General features: G+C 41.2%; 1 protein-coding gene across 1 annotated transcript in view; it reads right to left on the minus strand.

The window, feature by feature from the left end:
- Positions 1-27,504, minus strand: part of tshr (thyroid stimulating hormone receptor) — a 133,353-nt gene that overhangs the window by 24,878 nt on the left and 80,971 nt on the right. Inside the window, exons 4-7 of the mRNA XM_079831674.1 lie at positions 13,483-13,557; positions 11,246-11,320; positions 11,088-11,165; positions 9,937-10,005 (exon numbers count right to left, since the gene is read on the minus strand). Coding sequence (XP_079687800.1) covers positions 9,937-10,005; positions 11,088-11,165; positions 11,246-11,320; positions 13,483-13,557 — 297 coding nt within the window. The remainder of the gene's footprint in view (positions 1-9,936; positions 10,006-11,087; positions 11,166-11,245; positions 11,321-13,482; positions 13,558-27,504) is intronic.

Below are 27,504 nucleotides of genomic sequence, written 5' to 3' on the forward strand. Positions count from 1 at the left end.
CCCAAATAAAGCGTGCGTCGCCATTCAGTGCACGCCGCCTCTCACAGTACCACTAGCACAATGCAACCGGGCTAACCGGTCCCTGTTACTCAGTGACCAGCCCCACAAATTAATTCAACCCCTGGCTTCGCAAGCCGAGGCCTGGCAGGCTATTTCCGGCATTTCGACAGGGGTGTTGAACATAATAACAAGGTTACTCGCTACAGTTCGCTTGTAGACCACCATGCTTTCGCACTGTGGTAGAGACAGCGGTGAGAAGTGACATGAGTCACGTGCTTCGAACTTAAATATCAAAACTGTTAAATAAAGGGAGCGGTGAAAACCGTGCACCCCTCACAGAGCGAGTCAGGCTTTTACAGTCGCTACTTCCTTGTGCCAAAAGAAGGGCGGTGGTCTCAGGCCATTCTAGATCTCAGACATCTGAACAAGGCCCTTATGAAGCGGCCATTCAAAATGTTGAAAATGAAACAAATCCTAGTGCACATTCGCCCGGGAGATTGGTTTTTCACTGTGGATCTAGAGGATGCCTTTTTTCACATACAAATAGCCCCCCATCGCAGGCCATTCTTGAGATTGCCTTCGAGGGGAAAGTTTACCAATACAGGGTGTTACCCTTTGGTCTATCTCTGGCTCCCCGCACGTTTACGAAGTGCATGGAAGCGGTGCTAACCCCGCTGAGGCTTCGGGGAATGAGAATTCTCAACTATCTCCACGACTGGCTCATAATAGCTCAGTCAGAGATACAGTTATTGAACCACAGATCTTGGCTTCTCAACCATTTGAAATGCTTGGGCCTCAGAATCAATGTGGCAAAGAGCTCATTGTCTCCCACACAGAACGTTTCGTTTCTGGGAACAGTGTTAGACTCACTACAGATGAACGTGCGACTGACGTCACAGCGCACGCTTTCTGTTCAGGACCGAGCGGTTTCCCTCAGGTCCGGTGCATACACTCCTCTCGAACACCTTCAGAGAATGTTGGGTCTCATGGCCTCGGCGGCGCCAGTCCTCAGACTAGGTCTGTTACACATGCGCCCCCTACAGCGCTGGCTGAATCGCTGCGTTCCAGCTCACGCATGGCTCTCGGGCCGATTACAAATCACGGTAGACCACAGCTGTGTGTTGGCTCTGGCTCCTTGGAAAAATCCTGTCTAGTATCAGACGGGCGTGAGTTTGGGCACTGTTACGAAGTGGAAAGTTATCTCGACAGATGCATCCAACCTAGGTTGGGGAACCCTTTACGAGGGCAGGCCAGTCTCCGGTCTCTGGTCAGACTCGGAAAAAGAGCCTTCACATAAACTGTCTAGAGATGAAAGCAGTCACGCTATCGCTAAGAGCTTTCTTTCCGTACATAAAGCACCACCATGTCCTGATCCGTACGGACAGCAGGGCAGTGGTAGCCTATATAAACTGCCAGGGCGGTCTAAGATCTATTGGTCTACACACAATGGCGGAAAAAGTCCTAATATGGGCGGAGCACAACCTGAGTTCGCTGAGACCGACTCATGTGCCAGGCATTCTGAATCTGGGTCCGGACATGCTGTCCAGGGGCAAGTGTCCCCAGCAGAGTGGTCTCTTCACCCACAAACGATTCAGACAATTTGGGGCTTGTTTGGAGAGGCAAAAGTGGATCTTTTCGCCTCGCAAGACAATGCTCAATGCCTAATATATTTCTCCAAACACAAGGACGCATTGGCCCACGAATGGCCCAACCTTCCTCTTTATGCTTTTCCCTCAATCTCAATGTTACCTCAGGTTATAGAGAGGATCAGGGAGAGCGAATGCGCTGTGCTTTTAATAGCCCCGCTTTGGAGAAATCAACCTTGGTTCTCACTGCTAAGTCGGATGTCAGATACAGCTCCGTGGCCAATTCCGCTGAGGAGAGACCTCCTCATGCAGGCGAAACGGCAGATCTGGCATCCCCGTCCTGATCAATGGGCGCTTCATGCCTGGCCCATCAACGGGTACATGAGAACCTCTCTGAAAGTGTATTAAACACTATTTCTGAAGTTAGAGCCCTCGCGACCAGGCGGCTCTATTCAGGCAAATGGTCAGTCTTTTTGGACTGGTATAAAGCACGAAGCTTGACCCCACATAATTGTGAAGTGTCAGAAGAGCTCACTTTTTTACAAGAGCTACTGGACGCGGGTCGTTCCCCCTCCACGCTCAAGTTTATGTGGCTGCTATAGCAGCGCACCACATTCAAGTGAATGGACTGTCACTGGGAAAGAACGATCTTATTGTGCACTTCCTCAAAAGGGCTAGAAGGCTTCACACCTAGCCCCCCTTCAGTCCCTATATGGGACCTGTCCACGGTCCTGGATGCTATGAAAGGCTCAACATTCAAGCCTCTGCATTTGGTGAGCTTAAAGCTCCAATCACTCAAGACCGCTTTTCTGCTAGCGATCGCATCAGTTAAGCGATTGGGTGATCTTCACGCGCTCTCAGTGAACGTCTCTTGTCTGGAATTTGGGCCAAACGACTCTTTAAGTCGTCCTCAAACCAAGGCATGGATATGTACCTAAAGTGCTTTCAACTCCGTTCAGAGCACAGGTTATTTCACTTTCAGCACTCTCATCATCGTTAGATGAGGAAGATGCTTATTTGCTCTGTCCTGTCAGAGCGCTGAGAATATACATAGAGCGTTCCGCTGCTTACAGGTAAACTGAACAGCTCTTTGTGTGCTTTGGCGGCCGCACCCGCGGGTGCGTGGTTACAAAGCAGATCTTGTCACAATGGATAGTGGACGCTATCTCACTGGCTTATGAGTCCAAATATCTCAGCTGCCCTATAGGCATCAAAGTCCATTCTACTAGAGGCAAGGCCTCGTCATGGGCTTGGTCTACTGGCATTTCACTGAATGATATCTGTGCGGCAGCAGGCTGGGCCTCCCCGTCCACTTTTATCAGATTTTATAATTGGATGTCCCTGCCTTACAGGCTGGGATTGTTGCCGTATAATACATATTAACCCCTTATGGCCCGATAGTCCGGTCTGGGTTAAGTATTTGTATAAGTCATAAACACTTTCCTTATAGGACTCGACTCTGTCTGGTCTATATATATATATTATACATATACATATATCTTGTGTGATATTCTCATTGAAATAGCCTGACTCAGGTCTGGCTCATATTGGGGACTTCTACGAATATCATATTTACGGGCCCACTTAGGTCGGCCTGGGAATGGTTTCTCCAGGCTATCAGAGCCGTTAAGCGAGCACGGCGTTTTGCATTGGTCCCCCATAGCGTTTAGCAAAACGCAATACGAGAGTACTCTCGAAAGGGAACGCTTTGGTTACTTACGTAACCTCGGTTCCCTGAGAAGAGGGAACGAGTATTGCGTTTGCTTGCCGTGCTTCGCTTGCTCAGGGAGTCGATTCAGTCGATTTAACCTGACGAACCTGGCGAGACAGGGTCTTTTATACCCTTAGCTATGCAAATCCTGCTGCCCCTTGTGGCGGGAATATTAGAGGGACCTGATTGGTCCGTCCCGCCCAGCGGTCTCGCCATAGGTTCCTGCAGTAGCAGTGGCACAGCCAATCAGCACGCAGCTGCTTCCTGCTGAGAGCTGTGCAGCTGCACTGCGTTTTGCATAGTATTTTTAGGATAAAAAAAATTGCTTCAAAATCTCGAGGAAAGGAAATTCCCCATAGCGTTTAGCAAAACGCAATACTCATTCCCTCTTCTCAGGTTACGTAAGTAACTGAAGCGTTTTGAATGATGTGTATAATTTAGAGAACTGTGTTTAGAGTTTTGCAAAAAGTTTGTTTTACAGTAGCAAACTGAGTTTAAAGTGTAATGCAATAGTTTTGCAGACTTGGTCTAAAGATTAGGTATATGAGTGAATGAGTTCCACTTTTAGTATCTAAGCAGTTAAAAAACTGTAATAAACGTTACAGTGATTGAACTGAACTGAATCCACACTGAACTGACTTGAGCTGAATAATGGCACTATTGGCTTGTTAGAGCTGCTTTACAGCAGAATTTGAATGTGTTACTATTGTGAAGCTGCTTTGAAATAATCTGTATTGTGTAAAGTGCTACAGAAATAAAGGTGACTTGACTTGTATTCATACTGAGTATATATTTACAAAATAAACAGAAATGCAAGGGTCAAAAATGTTTTTGTTTCTCAAAACATTGAGTTTTGATTTCTAAGTGATCAAATTAGGTACACTGTAAAAAATTAATCCATAGAAAAATAACAGAAAAAGTACTGGCAGCTTATTACCCCAACATTATCCAGTAATTTTACGGAATTTTCTGTTAACCCTAACACACAAAGCAATGTGAAATTCAAAATAGAGGTAAAACACCTGTAAAAAATAAATACGGAAAGTTCTGTAAAATTATTACAGTACATTGTGCTCTATTTTTAATGGATTGTATATTTACACTAGGATAAAAGGGTAACTTTTTTTTTTTTTGATAACATTGAGTTTTGATTTCTAAATTATCAATTTATGTATGTGTTTTCACACATGATCGTTGGGGTGTAGTTAATTGAGTGATGATTGTGGAATTTAAATGGCAGCTCCATACGAAGCCAGAGCTTTCCCTATCCAATCTTTTTTTCCCCCTCGTTTCAAGAAATATCCGCGTGTACGCGAGAGCGCTGAAACCGGCTCAAAACGATGTAGTATACATGCCAGGCCAGTATGTGGCGCTGTAATTCTGCCACCGAAACACACTAAAAACAGAGAAGAAGAGTTGTGGCAAGAAGGGGTACAGCAATGGTAGGAAGTGAGGCAAAATCTCACAATAAAATAACAATAAATAAATGTGCTACTTACCAGATGTGTTTTATTAACGCATTCACCTACCCCAACCCTAAACCTACCCTTACAATAATGCAAATGCCGGAATTAAATTACGCAATATTGATGTGCGCATGCCCAGTGCCCGTAGTTGTATCCCTTTCAAGTCTTTCCCGTGGGTGATGTGGTGTGATGACATCACCGTTTCACAAAATATATGGATTGGCTGTACACACGAAAACGCAAGGGTGTCGTTCTCAGATTTATCCACTATGGGACCCGGTTTCCAAAAATATCGGATTCATCCTCCCCAAACGCCGGATCCGTGTGGACGAAACGCTGATATGGTACAAAATTTTTATGTATACAGCTAAACTCCGTGTGGACGGGGCCTAAATGATACGCAAGAGATGTTAGTTTTAAATGATGTATCTAATGCAGAGAACTGTATTTAGCATTTTGCAAAAAGTTTGTTTTACAAATGCAAACTGATTGTAAAGCATATAATGTGCTGGCAGTTTTGCAAACTTGGTCTGAAGATTCATGAAGTGAATGGTTTCGGTAAGAGGGCCTCAAGTAACACTTTTAGTGTGTAAGTATTTAAAAAAAATGGTCCATTACAGTTTTTCTCAATCGATTTGGTACATTTCTCCAAACTCAGGTAACTGCTCTCAAAACATTTAACACAGTGATATGTACACTTTGTAATTGTCCTAAACAGATAGTAAAATCTCCTTAATTTCATACAAATTACAAATCAAAAGCATAATTTTCTCAAAACACTGTGCACAAAATTCCCTAATGTTATCACAGCAGCACCAAATCTTTAATATATCAGAAAAAACATTTGCAGCTTTTTCATTGGTCTTCACAAAGATCACAGGCATTTTTGTACCATTTTCAAAACGCAACAACCAAAACTCTGTGAATTGTAAAATAGTCCGTTTTTTTTTTTTTGCACAGAAAAAGCCAATTTCCTAATTGTTCACACACTGTCTTAATTACAACAACTACAAAAGGGGAAGAGAAAAACAACACAATTAGTTTCTCCTCAACGAATGAGGAGAAAAGACATTAAAAGAAGAAGAATGAGCATTGGAAAAGGAAGGTGTACGACTGAGAGTTGGTGGACAGTGTAGAGAGAGAGAAGATGAAGAAGAAGAGGAAGAGAAAGAGGAAAGAGGAAAGAACAAGGAGAGCTGAAGATGTAGGAGAAGGAGCAAGAAGAGCTGAAGATGTAGGAGCAAGAGAAAAAAGAGCCAAGGATGTGGGAGCAAGAGAAAGAAGAGCTGAGGATGTAGGAGAAAGAAGAGCCGAGGATGTAGGAGAAAGAGAAAGAAGATTTGAGGATGTAAGAGAAAGGACTGACTAGGAACACTTATTGACCATGTCATAAATCATGGTCTCTCACTGAGAGAATCTGGGCAGAGAGTTCAGCCCAATATAAACAGATCTACAGTAGCTTCAATTATCCGCACATTTCAGAGGGAAAACCGGTAAGTAACTTTACCATTCTACTTCTACAATGAGAGTCCATTTAGTCTTGTTTGACATAGGTCTAGATTTCTACAGTAAATGTTCCTGCTTGTCCAAACATTTTTCAGAAATGAAGTTCAAGAACATTCAGGTGGACGAACCAGACCTCTTTCAATTGAACAAGAGTATGCCATTGTTGACATGGTGGTCCACCCTCCGCCTCAAAGAAATTCAGCAAAGAATAACACAGGACAATCAACTGTTCCACAATATCCACCAATGCATTCTCTCCACAATTGATCGTGTTCTAAGGAGAAATGCAATCCGAATGAAGCAAGTATACAAAGTGCCCTTTGAGAGGAACTTCGTTAGAGTGAAGGAGTTGCGATTCCAGTTTGTTCAAGTATGTGCAACCCAATTACTGCACTTTCACTGTCAACACAAAGATATATTTTTCCTGAATTTTAAGTATGTGTCCATAAACTATTCCATGCTACTGTAAGGGAAAAGATTTAGGCATATCTATGTATACTGCTGCTTCAAAGTGTGAACTCAAACTTCAGCAACAGTTTCACAGTAGCATTGACTGCAATCAATGCCATTACTGTAAAACACTAACTTACTGTATTGTACCTTGTGTTCTTTTTACTCTAGAGAATCTTGGAGTTGGATAGCAGTACTCATTATGAGTAGGGTTGGGCATCGTTTTGATTTGAACGATTCTGATTCCGATTCTTAGTTTCGATTACGGTTCTTTTCGGTTCTCGATTCCGATTCTTTGAGGGGTGGAGTCACAACATGTCACAGGCTCATTTCACAGAGGAAAATTGTATTTTGATTCAATAATGAGTTTTAGTTTTGGGACTTTCTCCGCTGGCATTTTCACTTGCTTTGCTGCAAAGGTGAATGGAGTTTCACACCGAGTCCCGGTTTAACAATAGCATTAACAGCAGTCATATTAGGACTGCTACTAGCGCATTTTTTTCTATTGAGCTTGATTTCTCAAAATGGTGCATGTGTGTGTGTGTGTGTGTGTGCTTATCCTGGGTGCAATGACAACAACAGTGCGAGTTATTATAGTAGGCATGAGCGCCGGCGGCTGCTGACGGCTCATAGTGTACACAGAGGAGCGCGCTCAGAATAACGGCCGAGCTCAGTGTTTTGACTGAATAATACGGTTTCTTTCTCGAAAAACCTATAGTGTGCCCCCTGAACACTTTTCATATGGCGCGCGTCTCCCTGTATCGTTGCGTGATACATTTGTTTATTTTTTGTAATGTTTTAGCTGATCGCCATTCACTGCCATAATAGGAAGGAGCGCGTGCAGGAACAGTATTTTAAATGTCATAGGACATAGGGCACTGGGACAACATCAGGGTAAGTAAAAGAAGGCTTTATTTTCATTTCAGGGTGAACTATCCTTTTAATAACGTTGGTTTGCGCAGGGTTGCCTGAGGAGGACAGACCTGCGCAGCATTTCAAACACTCTACACTCGTTAATTTATACACCACATATTTGTAGTGCATCCTCCCGTGCATGAAATAAGTTTGTCATATGTGTTGCACTGTGCCGACCCAGGCTTTTTTTTAAAAAGTGAAATAAAGCCACACTTTTGAGCGCCGCTTAACGTGCTCCATGGCTGCAACAGAACGGGTGCGGCAAGCACTTCCGAAAACTTGCACGTTTGGAACCGATGATCGGAATCGAAAACAAAATTTCTAAACGATTCCAATGGCATCGTTATTTTTAAAACGGTTCCAAGTTGGAACCGGTTCTCGATGCCCAACCCTAATCGTGAGTACCTGTATATTGATGAAGCAGGCTTCAATCTTCACAAAAAAAGGAGAAGAGGGAGAAATGTGACTGGCCATCGTGCTACAGTCAATGTCCCTGGACAACGAGGAGGCAACATCACTCTCTGTGCCACAATTTCTACAACTGGTGTTGTGGCACACAATGCTGTCTTGGGACCATACAACACAGCAAGGCTCCTACATTTTTCTTTTTAAACCTCCTCAATGGAATCCTCTTTCCGCAGGGTGATCAGGAGCAAATGGTGCGGAATTTTGTAGTTGTTTGGGACAATGTCCAATTACACCATTCAGCACTAGTGCGAGAGTGGTTTGAGAATCACCCACATTTCAGGAAGATGTTCCTTCCACCATATTCTCCTTTCCTGAATCCAATTGAGGAATTCTCTTCCTCTTGGAGATGGAAAGTAAATGAACGCAACCCTTACAACCAAATAAGTCTTCAAGTGATGGAAAAGGCCTGTGGAGATATTGTGGCACAAGCATGTCAAGGATGGATACAGCATTCAAGACGTTTTTTCCCACGATGCATGACTTGTGAAAATATTTGCTGTGATGTTGATGACATTCTCTGGCCAGATGTAATTGAGAGGCATGATCAATAAATTAATTGATTCAATGAATGCAGAAGGTTTTTTTTTTTAATATATATATATATACTTATTTGCATTAAAAATGTGGGGGGACAACTCATTGTTATACACCTGAACTCCTCATTAAAGAACTTAATGAAAAACATGTATTTTCATTTATTTCTTTGTGTATCTTCAACTGAATTTGTTATCAAATCAACAGAGAACACACTTTTAGTTTTTATTTTATAAAATAATATTGTATTTTAATAAATGCATTACTAGAATACAATGCTGTGTTTCATTGTGCAATGTGCAGTGAATAATTAACTGTTTTGCCAACATAAGAGTGTGTTTAGTTTGCTGTGTCAACTGTTTTGAGAGCGGTTACCTAAGTTTGGAGAAATGTACCAAATCGATTGAGAAAAAACTGTAACTGCACTACAAACATTTTAGGATTTTTAGATTCTTTAACTAAGACAATTTTGAATACAAGGTCTGCTAGAAGGGTAATCTTCTTTACAAGCAATTTAATAATCTAGAAATTGAGTTTTACTATTGCAATTTCTTTGTGTGCCTTTGTGCTTATGCATGTTGACATTGGACTGCTAAACCAGGACAAAAACATTAGCAAGAGATTACAATTTAAGGGAGATATGAGGGGGATTGACACTAATATCCTATATTCTCAGCAGAAACCCCTGGGAGCAGAGGTTCATGACACAAGTATCCAGATTTGTGAAACATCAATAGTGAATAACGTTGCCCCCCAAAGTGTTCTTTACTTAAGTATACACTTTTCTCATTGGAACTGATAGAGAAGACACTGGCATGTTATCCAGGCTATAGAATCAAGTGATTAAATAATTATATTATTTACTCATATTCCACTTCTGTCAAAAAAGATATAAAAAACACAAAAGCTCCATAAGTAGCCCATACAACTTTCACACTATGCAGTACATCTAAAGCAATATGATAATTTTGTGTGAGCTAAAAAACAAATTTTAAGTGGTTTTGGGTCTGTTTCTCAGAAGACTTGGAATATAGTGCATGAGTTTTATGGACTAATATTGAGGATATTTTATTTTCTGCTTTTGGTGTTTTTGGAATGATGTGTGACAAGAGCTGCATAAGGATTCTTTAAAAAAGGTGAGTAAATAATTATATGATTTATGTTGAATTTTTGGGTAAAGTTTGGGTAATCATGTTAATGATCAGTGCTTCATAAATGTGGTGCATCAAACTGAATATGGTTTTAAATACATTTTCAGCATTTTTATTTGTGTTATACAAGTTTTTATGAAGAACTTTACACTGAGTCCAGCTTTGTGCCATTGAAAGCATGGTGTTGGACCTTTGTAAAGCCATTGCTGTAGAGCCTCCTGTTGAATGAAAGCAAGAAATAACAGTCAGGACCTCATGCAAAATTCTTGCTAATAACAGTATATACTTCTGGCTCAGATTTTGACAATATACAGTACAAGTTTAAACGGTTAGTTCACCCAAAAATGAAAATTCTGTCATTAATTCCTCACCCTCATGTCGTTCGACACCCGTAAGACCTCCGTTCATCTTCGGAACACAAATTAAGATATTTTTGTTGAAAGCTGATGGCTGAGAAAGGCTTCAGATAGGCCTCCATTGGCATTCAGTACATTTACACTCCCAAGACCCATAAAAAGGGACTTAAAACGTCGTTACAAAGTCCATCTCACCACAGTGACTCTACAATAATTTTACGTGTGAACTTTGAGAACTACGCCGAGACCTAAAGCACGATCAATGTAGAATTCAACAGCTTACATACGCGCGTCTTCCTCTGCTTGTAAACAAATCGCTTCTGGGTCATGTGTCCGAACGCTGGATCTGCGTCATATTCTCACGCATGCGTCGTGGAGGCACACACGGAAGACAAGAACAAGTTGAATAAAGGTGTTATTTTGATTTTTTTTTTGCGCACAAAAACTATTGTTGTCGCATCGTAAAATTATTGTAGAGTCACTGTGGTGAGATGGACTTTGTAACGATTTTTTAAGTGCCTTTTATGGGTCTTGGGAGTGTAAATGTACTGAATGCCAATGGAGGCCTATCTGAAGCCTTTCTCAGCCATCAGCTTTCAACAAAAATATCTTCATTTGTGTTCCGAATATGAACGGAGGTCTTACAGGTGTCGAACGACATGAGGGTGAGGAATTAATGACAGAATTTTCATTTTTTGGTGAACTAACCCTTTAAAGAGCCGACATGGAGATGCTTGAGTCACTCAGTTACAGCAAAGCAGTTATAATTATACCAGAAACTAGAACAGGATTACAAATAGCCTCCTGCTAAAAGGGTTTATTTTCATTTAATCATCAGAATCCCTCCAATATACCATATAGGTATCTATATAGTTAAAAAACAAAAACAAATGACAGTTCAAAACATTTTTCTCTGTTAGCAGGAAAAATGTGACAATACTTACACTGACAGCAGATCATTGGTAATGCCAAAAAAAGCATTAGATGGAATTTCAGCAATATAGGGATTATCGCTAATTTCTCTGCAAGAAAAGCAAAAATAAATTAAAAAGAATAACTTCAAAAACACTGATGAAAACTGCAGAATTAGAACACTTCTCACAGTAGGAAGTATGAGTCATCAGCCTGGATATTGGTCAGGTCAGGGAAGATAGTGAGGCCTGTGTTGAATAAACCTCTGCAAACACAACACCTCCTGGTTATCATTCTATGGTCTTATGCATTGTCCACAAAGATATTGCTGGAGTTAACTGTACTTTTGGTTTGAGTGCCCTTATGTTATTGGCAGGGTGCGTAACACGTTTGAACCAATGTAGTTCAAACTACGAAGGTGCGATTGCATTGCAACGGTTTCAGGAAACAGCCGTGACTAAGTTAAATTCTCCAGCGATGCATTGCAGTGTGCCTCACCCATGCAAGAAGATGTTTGTGTATAAAGTATATCATAATATAATGTTGTCATCAATTTTATTACATGCCTGCATGAGGGCAGAAATAAATTATATAAAACAGTGAGATTCCTCAGCATAACATGAACATTTCTGTCTTGCAAACACTAATCTAAACTAATCTAAGTGTAGACAGTAGGGCTGTAATCTCACAGTCGATTAGTTGATTATTAGTCGATACGTTCTGGCTCGACCAAAATTCAGATTTTTTTGCCGCGTTCATTTAATCAGTTTTGCCGCGTTCATTTAATCAGTTTTGTCACATTAATTTCATCAGGTGGAAAGCACTAATTGCTAATGGGGGTGTTTTCAGAGCACCCCTGTTTCACAGGTAACAGTCTGTCTTCAGAACACCCCCCTTGTTTTCACTTCTTTTGGATTAGCCCAACCCACTGGAGAAGAGAGACAGATTGAAGTAGGCTACTTTGATGTATATTATTTATTTAATTGTGAGAGCGTTTTCCTAGTCCTAGTACTCTTCTACCATGTCAATAAAGACTTCGGCAGTGTGGCAGCATTTTTTAAAAATAGAAAATGGGAAAAAAGTCAAATGCAAATTTTGCAAGCAACAGTTTGCATATCACAGCTCGACGACAAACATGTCATATCACCTGAAAACGGTAAGCTAACTTGTCTGCGTTAGGTTGCCTACTGTTTTGAGTAGGCTATTTGAACATATCATAATTGCCATATTTCAATGTTTTTTATTTGGAGCCTGATGCGCGATGCGCTGTGCCCACTGTTTGTATTAGTTTTGAGCCTATGCTTTATTTTCAGTTTTGCACTTTATTTCGTTTCTGCTCTTGATCTGGCTTGTTTAATAAATATCCTTTTTTTTATTAAAGTGGACGTGCCTTTTGTGTTTAAGAGTAAAAGCTTTAAGTTAATAGTCTATTCATGTCTCAGCCGCAAAGCTGAGCTGAGCTCCTATGTTCGAGCTGCAGAGAGCGGCTGAAATGATAGTGTCTGTCAGTTATTATAATACATATGACAAAAACAATTGTCTAAATTATGTTGCATATTCCTCACAAGTTCTTGTGATGATATCACTAGTTGACAACATAGCCTATGATTTCCGAAAATATAGTACTATGATATTGCGCAGGTGCACATGATGCAATGCTGTCAGAGCCGACAGACTCGTGTGTCAGACTCATTTCAGTGCAAAATAATCAGGTCAAAAACGATTTAATATACTGCAAATAGCCTACTAGTTTTTTATGTTTATTTATAATTCATTTAGGCAGATAACAAGGCTACCAAGTACTGCGCACAGTGCACAGCTAATTAATTTAACGTTTTTTTCCCCCCTAATGTCATTTTTAGTCGAAAAGTTCAGGACTTCAGTCGACCAAGATTTTCTTTGGTTGATTACAGCCCTAGTAGACAGATCACATGAGCTCCACATACTTACTCTCATTGGTAGTTGCCTTATTAATTCACTGACTGTTTAAAAAAAAATTTATGTGTTTGTTTATTAAATAATGTAGTAAAACTGACCATGCTTTCAGCTACCAATAAGAGTGTGGTACTTTCAACTCTGTTATATCTTGTTTAAAGTCAATTCCCCATGATCCCATGGATTTTCACACAAAATCAGTGCAGAACATTTGGAGACTGCAGATCTGGGCACACTCATAACACAAATAATATGAAAAATAATTTTGTCTTGACATCATTAAAAACAATATAGATTTATGTGACAAGTAAAACTGTGCATGATAAATAATACATTTCAGATAATTAATTTTATAGTTAATTTTTTTGTATTGATTGGGCAAGTTATTTTCTTGATTTATGCATAAACCTTTTTAAGATATTTAAAACAACAAAATCAAAACATGATTTGCAGGCAAAACAAATTACAGTATGTGGATAGTCTTTTGCTCACAAATACTGTAAATTTGGGAGATTCTTTAAAGCCTCTGGATGGATGAATGTCAGATTCCTTGTGTTCCTTATTTCTCTGAAGAGAAAGAGAGAGAGAGAGAGAGAGAGAGAGAGAGAGAGAGAGAGAGATTTCATGAATTGAAAAGTGCAGTGTGTAATGTATTCACATGATTGAATGAAAGTGATATGAGCCTAGAGTATTTACAACAGTACCTTTTTTAACCTTGGTTGGACATTATGCTTAAATGTAATATAATTAATTTAAGTTTTCAATTTCAATTTCAACAGTTCTTTGAACTCATTTGCTCGTGTTCAGGTTACTCAGCCAGATATGGTAATTGAAAGAACATTTTCAAATACAATAAGAGAACCCCCCCCCCAAAAAAACAAAATGGGTAGGTACGGAGGCGGGACAAGTCACATTAAATTTTTTATGGACAAGATAATACCAGATGGGTGTATTTAATCACGGATTAAATAAAACAGCAGCCAGAAAAAAAGGAGCGCAGCTGGAAGAAAACAAAACTAGAGGTCTTTCGTAATTCGTGGAAAGAGCAGATGATCGCATACAGAAAGGCCGTAAAAACTGCTAGAACTGCTTATTTCTCGACTCTCTTGGAAGAAAACAAACACAACCCTAGGTATTTATTCGATAGAGTGGCTAAATTAACCAAAAATAAAGCTTCAACTTCTGATGTTTGTAAACAGCACAGCAGTAATGACTTTATGAACTTCTTTACATGCAAGATTGATAATATTAGGAAGAAAATTTTAACCATGCAGCCGTCTACTACAGTATCACATCAGACAGAGCATTGTAGCATCACTGAGGAAAAATTACACTCATTCACTGCTATAGGAGAAGAAGAATTGGCTAAACTCGTTAAATCATCAAAATCAACAACATGCATGCTCGACCCTATACCGACTAGGCTATTAAAAGAGATGCTACCAGAGGTCATAGATCCTCTTCTTAATATCATTAATTCATCTTTGTCATTAGGATATGTACCGAAAACTTTCAAGTTGGCTATTATAAACCACTTATTAAAAAATCGCAACTTGATCATGCAGAATTAGTCAATTATAGACCAATCTCAAATCTACCCTTTCTGTCAAAAATACTTGAAAAGGCAGTGACTTCACAATTATGTTCCTTTTTAGAAAGAAATGGTATCTGTGAGGATTTCCAGTCAGGAATTAGACCGTATCATAGTACTGAGACTGCTCTCATCAGAGTTACAAATGATTTACTCTTATCATCCGATCGTGGCTGTATCTCTCTATTAGTGTTACTCGATCTTAGCGCTGCATTTGATACTATCGACCACAACATTCTTTTGAATAGACTCGAAAATTATGTAGGTATTAGTGGAATTGCTTTGTCATGGTTTAAATCATACCTATGTGACCCTTTATCAATTTGTAGCAGTAAATGAAGAGATGTCACACCGATCACAAGTTCAGTATGGAGTACCGCAGGGCTCAGTACTAGGACCGCTGCTCTTCATCATTAGGAAGCATGGCGTTAGTTTTCATTGTTATGCTGACGATACTCAGCTCTATATTTCTTCACGCCCTGAAGAAACTTACCAATTCACAAGATTAACGGAATGCATAGCTGATATAAAACATTGGATGACCAGTAATTTCCTGCAACTTAATTCAGAAAAAACTGAATTTTTAATTATTGGACAAAAAAGCTCCACAAGTAGTAACCTAGAATACTGTCTAACACTTGATGGCTGCTCTGTCAAGTCCTCGTCGTCAGTGAGGAACCTGGGTGTGCTCTTTGATACCAATCTCTCGTTTGAAAGCCACGTTTCTAGCATCTGTAAAACTGCATTCTACCATCTTAAAAATATATCTAAATTACGGCACATGCTCTCAATGCAAAATTATGAACAGTTAGTTCATGCGTTCATGACCTCAAGGTTAGATTATTGTAATGCTCTACTGGGTGGTTGCCCCGCTCGCTTAATAAATTAACTCCAGCTGGTCCAAAACGCAGCAGCTCGAGTTCTTACTAGAACCAGAAAGTATGACCATATTAGCCCAGTTCTGTCAACACTGCACTGGCTGCCTATTAAAGGTCCCATGGCATGAAATTGTCATTTTATGAGGTTTTTCAACATTAATATGAGTTCCCCTAGCCTGAATATTGTCCCCAAGTGGCTAGAAATTTTGATCGTTGTAAACCGAGTTCTGGCTGTCTTTCTCTGCCTTTGAGAAAATGACAGGCCAGACTAGCCAATCTTGAAGTCTCCTGTTATGAAGTCAAAACAGGAACGGTTACCTCCCTTTCCTCCGCCCAGAGAATTTGGCACGCCCATGCAAGCGTCATATTTGTCCTCGAGAGATCATGGCTTGTGAGTGAATGCTGGCAGTTTCTCAGTGTTTGGATGTATAAATGAAAACGGAAGTCTTTTTTCAGTTCCTTCTGATCTGTGATCAGTGATTTCTGATGTGTAGCTAATTATTCAAGTTCACACAGAACTTTATTATTCGTGCACACGCTGCAGCTTCTCTCTCTCCCGACAGAACACTGTTTCCTATCTTGTGAGTCAGTGTTTTTGTACGTCCTCATCACGTCTATCTGTTCTACAATGTGCATACAGTCATGAGTTTCTGCTCAACATCGGCAGACTCAAATCTCTTTAGAGATAAACCTCACACACGCCGAAGCTCGGGCTGCACTGGCCGGTCGGCCTTCAACACCACCGACCCCCAGTACTGCATCTGGCCCACAGCGGAGGCGTCATACGCGGCGCGAGATTAAGCAGAAGGGGGGTAAGCGTGAGCGAATCCGGGCTAGCCAGCCTAGCCCCACAATAAACTGGATTACATTCGATTACTGCTGTTGTGTCTTTGTTTGCGCTGTGTACTCAATGCGCGTCACTGACGCTTTTCATATGATAGGAAAATATCTAAAAATAATGCTATAATCAACACTTACTCGTAAATCGTTCATCTTGACAGCTGTAATGGTAGATTACATGTGTTACAAAGTTGGTAGAATAAGGATGAAGATGGACTCGGCGTGACTGGGACTCGTGTTTATTCAGAACTCTCAGATACAAACAAAATAAACTCGCGCTGACACAAATCAGTCACAAATCAGTAGTTACTATAAATAACTTTGTTAGCAATCGCTCTGTCTCTGGTCCGTGATGTCCGGTTCCCGAACGAATCATTCTTTTGAACCGGTTCTTTTTAGTGAACCGAACCAGTTCACCAAATCGGACTGAATCGTTCTAAACGGTTCACGTCTCCAGTCAGCGCTGATCCATAATTTACTAAGTTTCTGACATGAGTGACAGCCCCTCCGACTAGAAATAAACGAATAACCTGTAGTTTATGCTAGTAACTAAAACAGTTCACTGAACTGAGACGTGCTGACAGAACTGATGAGAAGTGAACTCAGGTCCATCCGTCTCTCTGGCAGCAGGCTCTGCTCGTGCCTGGTAGACCTCGTAAACCACGCCCCCTCCGCTACAAGATCTGATACTCATTCAAATGCAAAGATGTCAGCCAATCACAACAGTGGGCGTTTTTACTGAAGTCTCACAGCAGACACGCCTCTTGAAACAGGGCATTCAGCCAGAGGGCAAACATCAGTATAGAAAAAATGCCTTTTATTTATAAATTATGACATTTTATGATGTAAAAATCATACTAACAATATAAGTACACCTCAGGAAACATTATAAAATAATAGAAAAATGCCATGCCATGGGACCTTTAAACATCAAATACATTTTAAAATCTTGCTTACTACTTACAAAGCACTAAATGGTTTAGCTCCCCAATACTTGAGCGAGCTCTTAACATATTATACTCCATCACGTCTACTGCGGTCTCAAAATTCTGGCCAGTTGATAATACAGAGAATATCCAAATCAACTGCAGGCGGTCAATCCTTTTCCTATTTAGCGCATAAACTCTGGAACAGTCTTCCTAACATTGTACGGGAAGCAGACACACTCTGTCAGTTTAAATCAAGACTAAAAACACATCTCTTTACTATGGCATACACATTAAACACTTTTTCAATGAAATGATTGTTAGGCTGCATTAACTAGGTCAGCCGGAACCGGGAACACTTCCCATAACACCTGATGTACTCGTTACATCATCAGGAGAATGGCATCTACGCTAATGATAGTCTCTCTGTTTTATCCCGAGGTTTACTGCAGTCAGCCGGATCCGGAATGTATCCTGATCAGATGGTGGACCTGCGCCCAGAGAAGACCAACGCATGACCCTGAGGTGTCTGTAGAGACCGTGTCATTTAGACTCCCCTGAAATTGCATCGTCGACATGGCATCCTCAATAAACCCGTCTCCGGCGTGATGACACGATTGTTCGAATATTACAATTTAATAATACTTAAATCGATATGTCATCCTCATTAAACCCGTCTCCAGCGTGTTGCCTCCGATCTTTCGAATATTGCACTTTAATAATTATTTAATCAACACATTAGCCTCAATAAACCCGTCTCCAGCGTGTTGCCTCCGATCCTTCGAATATTCCGATCTATTATGACCTCTGACCTGTAAAGTTTCCAGAATAATAATCATACGCTGTTTGTTAATTGGCCAGAGGAGAACTGGCACCCCGACTGAGCCTGGTTTCTCCCAAGGTTTATTTTTCTCCATTAGGTCACCTGATGGAGTTTTGGTTTCCTTGCCACTGTTGCCTCTGGCTTGGCGTGCTCAGTTGGGGACACAATTTTTTTCTAAATTTTTCAACTAAATATCCAAATAAATCTAATTATTAAACTAAATTAACCATATAAACTAAATTACTGATCTAATTACTGATCTAAAGCCCACACTGTCACTGTATGATAATTGAAATGAACTGATGACATAACCATTTTCTCCAGAATGGCTAGCCGGCTGAATAAAATTATGCTGCATTATTTTCCTGTTTAACACTGTAAAGCTGCTTTGAAGCAATCTGCATTGTTAAAAGCGCTATATAAATAAAGTTGACTTGACTTGACTTGATTCATTGAAAAACCCCTTGCACTCAAAAACATAATTTTTTTTAATCACATTTAATCACTGAAAATGAATGTGATGATATTTATAACAAACATACATTCAACTGAATGTGTTCAGTAATGATAATTAAGGAAATAAAATTAATTAAAGTTGAATATAATTGTTACATTATATAACCTAACTGTGATGCCAGGTGGGTCTACTGATGAGTCAAATTTATTTGTATATAGCGTTTTTCACAATACACATTGTTTCAAAGTAGCTTTACAGAGGCATACTGTCTATAATGTCTTAGGGCTTTTCCATAGAGCAAGTTTTAGGTTTCTTTTATAACAGTGATCCAATGGTAATTCACATGTCTACAGTAGTACACGGATAGCAGTCCTCTCTCGAGTCAAGAGTTGGTTAATGGTGGTTACAACAGTCACTAGTACACTGAACCAAAGATACAGTTTGGACTCGAAGAACCGATGAGCTGCTGATACAAGCATGTGTAAACCGACCAGTTAACTTAAATGAGGCGGTGAAATGTCATGGACAATAGTAGGTACGCCATAAAAACACATTAGTACAGTTATGGCTCATTGAGAACAACATACAACAATTTAGTAATATTGCCAGCCTAATTTACACTAAGTACACTACACTAAGTACAAATTATTTACACTAAGTACAAATAGCAATTGATTCTATTTGCACTAAGTGCAAGTAGCAATAGATTGTATTTACACTAAGTGAAAATAGCAGCATTTCTTAGCAATCTGCAATTTACACAAAGTGAAAATGGTGATATATTATATTTACACTCTGTAAAAATATCAGTATTTTAGCAGTGAGTGTAATAGTTGCAGATTCTATTGCACATCAGTGTTGTTGTACATTAAACGGTATGCAATAATAACAGAGCGTAAATGATTGTATTTATTAAAATGCATTAATTATTATTTATTAAATGGATGCTGCCTTATTGGGACAAAAAAGCCCTCCCTAATCCTACCCCTACCCCTAACCAATAAACACTTTATTAAACACATGTTAGACACTTTATATTCACTTTCAAACCATAATTACTTATAGCATGGTAAAGACTTTTACTAATATCACCCACTTTTAAGTAGTCAAAGTCAACACATAATGCATAATCTCCCAGTGAGGCGACAGTGGCAAGGAAAGAAAATTCCATTTTGGTGGTAACAGGAGAAGAAAAAGAGAACCCAGGCTACATCGGAGGAGTGCCCTATCATGCATCTGGAAACTAAAAACTTTAATTTAAATAATTTTTAGTTGGTAAGGGAATGAATCTCTTCTGTGGTATGTTTGTGCATTGTCACGGCTGAGTGTACAGGAACAGGCAAAGAACTCAGGAGATGCAATCCAAAACATGCTTTAATAGTAACAAACTCAAAGCAGGCAACAGCACAACATAGGATAAGGGTGACCGGACAAAGAGTGAGTGAACAAGAGGGACTTAAATGGCAAACTGAAACGAGATAATGAACTAGACACAGCTGGGACAAATTAACTAATGAGGGTAGCTATGGAAACAGACAAGTGGCGGGAAAACTAAGACAAAGCAACATGTGACAAATCAAAACACACAGAGAATACTTAGTACCACATGGAGAAGCATTTAGCTGTATACGTAAAAATGTTGTACCGTATCAGCGTTTCGTCCACACGGATCCGGCGTTTTGGGAGCATGAAACCGATATTTTTTTAAATCGGGTCCCAGAGTGGATAAATCTGAAAACGACACCCTTGCGTTTTCGTGTGTACAGCCAATCCGTATATTTTGTGAAACGGTGATGTCATCACACCACTTCCTGCGCGAGGAAGACGGGATGAAGGGATGCAACTACGGGCACTGGGCATGCGAACATCAATACTGCGTTGTTTAATTACTGTATTTGCATTATTGTAAGGGTATGTTTAGGGTTGGGGTAGGTGTAGGCGTTAATAAAACACATCTGGTAAATAGCACATTTATTTATTGTTATTTTATTGTGAGATTTTGCCTCATCTCCGACTGTTGCCGTACCCCTTCTAGCCACAACTCTTCTTCTCCATTTTTAGTGTATTTCTGTGGCAGAATTACAGCGCCACATACTGGCCTGAGGTTTTGAGCCGTTTTCATGCTCTCGTGTGTACGCAGACAGTGTGTATGCCGCTCCCACCATGCACATCACGCGCTGCGCGTAGGGCACCAAGTGCTCAGGGGGGCACCACAAGAAAATGCTCTCTCTACCCCCCCACTCCAAATTCGCAATCGCCGCCACAGCGGGCATCATAAAGAGATCTAGCTTAGGGCATCAAAACAGCCAGCGGCGGGACTGTACGCAGATATTTCTTGAAACGAGGAAAAAAAAAAGGTTGGATAAGGAAAGCTCTGGCTTCGTGTGGACGGGGCCCTAAAAAACAGACAGACATGTGACAATTATTGCATTTCCTGTGTGTATTTGTTCCATTTATGTGTTAAAGTGAAGTATGTAATTTATAAACCTCTAAATGATTACATTTTAAGAATTTCTGCATAAAATGCTGGGATAGGAGAAAGATGGATGATGAAAGACGTTGAAAAAAAATTACACACTTCAGCTGTGATCACTCACTATCACTGATAATGTGTTTTTAAGGCCTACCTACTGTTCTCCATAAAATTATTGTAGGATTATTCCTGAACAAAGCTCATCAGACGAACACAACATCACATTCCAATGACCACAGATACCCCCTTCACTGAATCATTAGTGAGTCGTAAAACTAATCCATGGAGACGAAATTACCAAAGCGGGTACCTTTTTGCCCAGGCCTGCCTAATCTCACACCAACTTGCAGAGACAGCGTTGGTCCATAAAGAAGACTTTTCTTTGTTCCACAACATAAACCCCGCTGTGACCCTCATGCAAATCCAGTATCTTATCAGGAAATGAAGGTCCTGAAATCACCAAAGATCCTACACAGGACACCTCCTCCCTCTCAATCTGTACATTCCAGAAGAATCTCTCTAAAACCCAACAGAGACTTCGAAGAACTCCCTAATCGTTTTAACAAACAATGGTCTCAAAATCACTGGCAAATAATATGAATTAATCACCAGTAAGTGCCTGGTATATATATATATATCTTATTTATAATGTACGGAAAAGCACAGAAGTTGATCTAAAATATATCTCAAGTATCATGTGTGCTTTATATAACCTGTGGAATTCTTTCTATGTTAGACATTTACCCCAGCTAAAGTCTTATTAACTTCTACCTCAATTGTGGGAAATCTGTCAGGTAAATGATTTCCAGTATTTTGATGCAAAGTAGATTTGTGTAGGATGCACCATATTTACACTATGAAAGTTGGTTTCTTAAAGTGTTTACTAAAACTCTAAAGAGTTTGTCTGCACGTGATCCTGTGGAAATTATGCTAATTACATGCAAGATCAGGAGAACTGGCCGTAGAACCTGCCCAAGACAATATCTGATTGGTCGGGACATGTTCAAGGACAGAATAGAGGGAAATGCTTATAAATTAATGCCTTTTTGCCTTGGTTTTGCAGTGACTTTTGCTCTTGCTTTGATTCGTGCTGACCTTTCCATCGTCCTGCCTGCACGTTTACCTGCTCTTCGACCCACCAAGAACTCTTTCCAAAACTCATCAACTCCGTTTGAACCTCGCCGAAGAAAACTTCCTGGAGTCCGTGCCTCCAGTCGCTCACCGAAACATAGAGAAAACTCTGTTGCATAGCAACGCGCTACCCAGGAACCGGCAAACGAGGCTACACCCTGCAAAGCCAACCATCCGAACAACAACCGAAGTGTTGTCCCTCTGAACGCAACATCAACTGACTGCCAGCCAATCAGCGCCGCAGCAACCTTGACACGAGAGGGAACCTGCACTCACAGGAGCATCCAAATGCAAGTACACAAACTCCTCATTCTGGCTGAACTGGTGCAAATCTTTTTAAGCAAACAAACTAAGGTTGAATTGCAAGTATATTGATTATCTCAGGTTGCGGTCAATAAATAGTGTCTAACGCTAGACATTTGGGACTCCATTCATCCTCCATTAACAAAATCACTTTTCACTCACTGTATGAATGAATATGTGTGTGTGTTCTTTTCGTTAGATTAGTTTGAGTGTATTAGAGTAGTTCAGTAAAGTCTTGTTTAATTTTTCACATATACAAGTGTCTTGTGCTGTGTGCTTACAAGTTACTGCCTTAAACTGTTCGATTTTGTTACCTTGCTCATAAACAGTGATCATAAATTTAATGATATTATTACCGTTGGCCATGGAGTAATATCCTGACCAGAATTGGTAAATACTCTAATCTCAATTTATCGCTTCAGCATATTAGACCCACAATATAAATCTACACAGCAGTTTCTGGCCTTGGGGTTAAATAGTTTGCTGCTGTACAAAAAATGTAATCTCATGAGTATCACATCTTTGCATTTCGCTTCAGAGTCACATTTCGCGCTCTCACTACAGAGCGTAACAGCTGTTTTTTTACAGCTCTCATCAGAGTGAGTGCACACTGACAGCTGAGAGTGAGCGTATTCAGTGGGCTGCACTTTCCCCGCTTGTGTTATCTGTGAGAGTGAGTTTTTTTTCCCTGTCTGATGTGCCGCTGCCATTTCCCTGTGCGTCTCAGCACTGAGAGTGCGTTTCATTCCCTAAAAAGCTTACACTGCGTCTTTATTCCACCCGTGTGTTTTTTGATTGCTGCCGTTTCCTGTCCTCATTTGACAGCCACATTCACTGTTCTCACATGCCTAGGCAAAGTGGTCCATGACATGTGCCGTTGAGCTGCCGGCTGACAGCGCGGGTGACAGCGACTGACACCCCCTCCTTGGGTCCCTCACTCCTCTATCACATTGCAGTGGTTTATGTTTATGTCTTTAGATCAGCTGGACCACCGGGGGGTGGAGTCGCCATTCTTCCGGTAGCGCAGCTCGTCGAGACAGTTGAGAATGCGAACACCCTGCTCTCTCATGGGCACAAGGGCCCCCTCCGAGACTTTCGTGAAGACAGGGGGGGACAGGGACAGCCCGATGGGCAGGTCTTTGTACTGATATGCTCGACCCTCGAAACGCAAAGCGCAGAAATGGCCTGTGTCGAAGAAGAATTGAGACATGAGAGTATGTGTCCTTCAGGTCGATCGCTGCAAACAAATCTCAGGGACGGATGCACTTGAAAATGCGTTTCTGCATGAGCATCTTGAACGGCAGCTTGTGAAGACTTGGCCGTAACCCACTGGTTTTCTTGGGTACAATGAAGTACGGGCTGTAGAAGCCTGTCTTCATATCGGCTGGAGGGACCGGCTCTATCGAGTCCATCGCCAGTAGGACTGCAATCTCAGCAGGCAGGACATGGGTGTCTGCGGCATTCCCATGCCCATGAACCTGGGCGAACTGAAGGATGAATGTGATCCGGCGTTTGACCACCCACAGCTCTCCAAGCCCCTTGAGGACCTGGAGATGGAGGAAACTGCTCTTTTATTGAAAATTTGGGTACACAAAGTACGGCGGTGGAACACAAACAAAACAGAACAAAAGATTCTCTGCCCAGCCCTCCTCCGTTCACCATCTCCTGAAGAGCAGTCCTCCCCATCTCCGGATCGCCCGTCTCAGGGCTTCTTGCCCTTGGCTTTGCTGCCCCTCTTGGCGGGGGCCTGGACGGGCGGGACAGACACAGGCAGCCGCCCTCAGCGAGGAGCGAGCAGGCTGAGGTGCTGCCGGTGGTGGAGTTGAGGCAGCAGCTGACCGCCGGGGCAGGATGTGACTGATCGCCTCAGTCTGCTTCTGTGTGGCAAAAACTGCTGGGAGAAGTTCTGGACAGCATCACCGAAAAGGCAGGTCTGGGACATGGGGGAATTAAGAAACCTGACTTTGTCGTTTTCCCTCATGTCGGCCAGACACAGCCAGAGATGGTCTTCCTTGACCACCATAGTGGACATAGAACACCCCACTGCCCGCGCCGTGACCATCGTCGCACGAAGTGCGAGATCCGTCGTGGTCCCCAGTTCGTGCAGAACTGCGGGATCATGACCACCCTCGTGCAAGCCATTCAATGCCTGGGACTGATGAACCTGCAACAACGCCATAGTGCCAGAAGAATATGGATGGTGCACACCTCGTGGGTGGCCCTCTGCATTCCGACGGCAGCTCTATCGGCTGCGAAGTGCGGGAGGGAAGCGCGCTCACCATAACCCTCAGATCACCCTTGTTTAGTTACACTCTAAGTAGATTAGTCTCACAAGCGAGATTCCTATTCGTTGGTCTCCGACGTGGTGTCGGAAGTGACCGACTGAATGGGAACTCACATTACTTGTAATGCATTTCCCCAACCAGCTGGTTGTTTTTGATGCTGCCAGTACATCCATATTTTATGTTTCAGCATTTACCCAAACATATAAAAATTAGTTTTTGTACCTTAACCCTCTCGGCTCACAATTTTTCTTATCAGTACCAAAGAGACTCAAATAACTCTAATATCATAAAATAATATAATTCAGGCAAGTGTTATACATCATTATAATCTGTTAAGTTAAATTTTTTTTGTGTACAGTCACTTTCATATTTTTGCAAAATAAAGAAAACAAACTTGAAGACGTTCATTCAGATAGTCTTCAGAAAATGACCTCTAGCTTAGTGAATACTTGTCTCACAAACATGAGACATATGTCTAAAGAAACGCTGAAATGTCAGATTTTAAACACTGTAAACCAAATCAAAAACAAATATTCTGTGTTTATGTAATCTGGTTGAAAGCAGAGAGATGTTAGTCGTTCCTGAGCGGCTCATTATACACTAATGTGACCACGCCCACGAAGCGCGCGTTCTATTGAGATTCAAATACTGAATATGACGCCCACACACTCATCATCTCAAACAAACACATCAAGTACTGTATTCCTACTACAACTACATCGTTTTGAGACATGTTTAAAGGGGTGGTAAACCACGATTTTACTATTCTAACTTTAGCTAGCGTGTAATGTTGCTGCTTGAGCATAAACAACATCTGCAAAGTTACAACGTTCAAAGTTTAAAGCAAAGGGAGATATTTGCTTTTAAAGAAATCAATTTCTAAGAACTACAGCAAACGGCCAGTAGGCGACTACAGACATTCCTCCAGGGTTGGTGACATCACCAGGCTCAATATTTACATAAACCCCTCCTCCGAGAATATTAAATAGGGGGGGGGGGGGTGAGGCCATTTTGTATCGCGGCGCTGTTGGGGTATAGTTAGGCTCGCCAGGTTGTTGCCGCGATGCAGAGGAAACGCTGTTATTTTCATCCGGATTGCAGGCCTGGGGTACTTGCTTTGTTCAGCCTTCCTTGGGACAGGGGTGCGTTGCAGAGCGTTTAACACACAACATGTTATATGCACGTGTGTATGAGGCAGAAGGGAACAGGCGCGTGCGGGGCTCCCGCAGCACATCTCACGGAGGAAAACTTCCACAATCTTCGCAAGTTCAATGCCGGATTTGCACAACGTCAGCTGCGTGAGACAAACGCGGCCAGTGTGTGAATGCACGACGCGCGCGGGGCTCCCGCAGCACATTTCACGGAGGAAAACTTCCACAATGTTCGCGAGTTCAATGCAGGATTCGCACAACGGCTTGTCCTGAAAGCTGGATTTACAAACAGAAGCTGTTTACGGGCCACAACCTGTAAGTCTGATTTATTTTTCATCTATGTGTTTTCCTGTAATAGGTTGTAGCAAGGAAGTAAACAGATGACAACGCTATTCTGCAAACCAGTCTGTTAAATGCTCATTCATACTTAACGTTATCCGACGAACACCTAACGTTACAAACACTAACGTTAAAATCTCAACAGCGAACTTGGCATTAGTGTAAATGATTCTTTGATTAGAGCTTTTATGTATTATTTATCTACAGGCTTGCTAAACATGGTTCTGTGTGTGATTTGGCTAACTTACTAGTAAAGCCAGTGTTTAGTGTTCTTTTTGGGTTAATAGTTCTTGCGACAGATATTTGGCTATAATCGTTCTAAAAATACAAAAGTAACAGTGCCATTCAGTAGCGATCACTATAGATCCGCAGTCTTTACTCTTGAGGAATGAACAGGTTGAACAGGTTCTGCTCGATCATCTTCATTAAAATGTTCTGGGTCTGATTCGGGCTCAGATTGGTATGTTTTTATTGACGCCATTGTTTCTAATACTGACCAAAGCACAGCCTCCAGGTAAGGGGCGTGACGTTTCCGATAAACGTGCACTGCGGTTAGCGAATCACAACACACTGGGCCAGCTAACCAATCTGAGCCCACTGCGTATTTTTGAGGGACTGGCTTCATACAACCCGGAAAGCATCAGACCGTTTTACAAGGAGGGACAGAGCAGTGTAGAATAAAGGTCAAATATATGAAAAATAATGCAATTTTTTTTAAACGAAGCATGAACACATGTTACAGTGCACCCCACAAACACAATCAAGCCTTCAAAAGAATGTGTTTTACCACCCCTTTAATAATCCTGGAACAATTGTCCATGAAAAGCTGTTCATTTCTGAAAGAAACGGATTCCACCGCTGTGTGTAAGTAGGCTAAGTTTACTCTGTAAGCATCTGTGAATATTAAACGCAAAAACCTGCGCGAGGATGCACTGAAGCTTTCTTTGTTTAAAGGCGTGGTAAAATATGATTTAACTTTTCTAACTTTAGCTAGAGTGTAATGTTGCTGTTTGAGCATAAACAACATCTGCAAAGTTACAACGTTCAAAATTTAAAGCAAAGGGAGATATTTGCTTTTAAAGAAATCAATTTCTAAGGACTACAGCAAATGGCTGTTCCTCAGACATTCCTCCAGGGTTGCTGACATCACCAGTCCCAATATTTACATAAACCCCTCCTCCGAGAATATTAAATAAGGGGGGCAAGGCCATTTTTTATTGCTGTGGGGAAGAGTTGTTGCGGTAGTTGGTAGGCTGGAATGAACGCTGTTATTTTCATCTGGATTGCAGGTCCACTTTGTTCAGCCTTCCTAGGGAC

Source organism: Gobio gobio (genome assembly GCF_949357685.1).
Source record: "Gobio gobio genome assembly, chromosome: 12".
NCBI lineage: Eukaryota > Metazoa > Chordata > Actinopteri > Cypriniformes > Gobionidae > Gobio > Gobio gobio.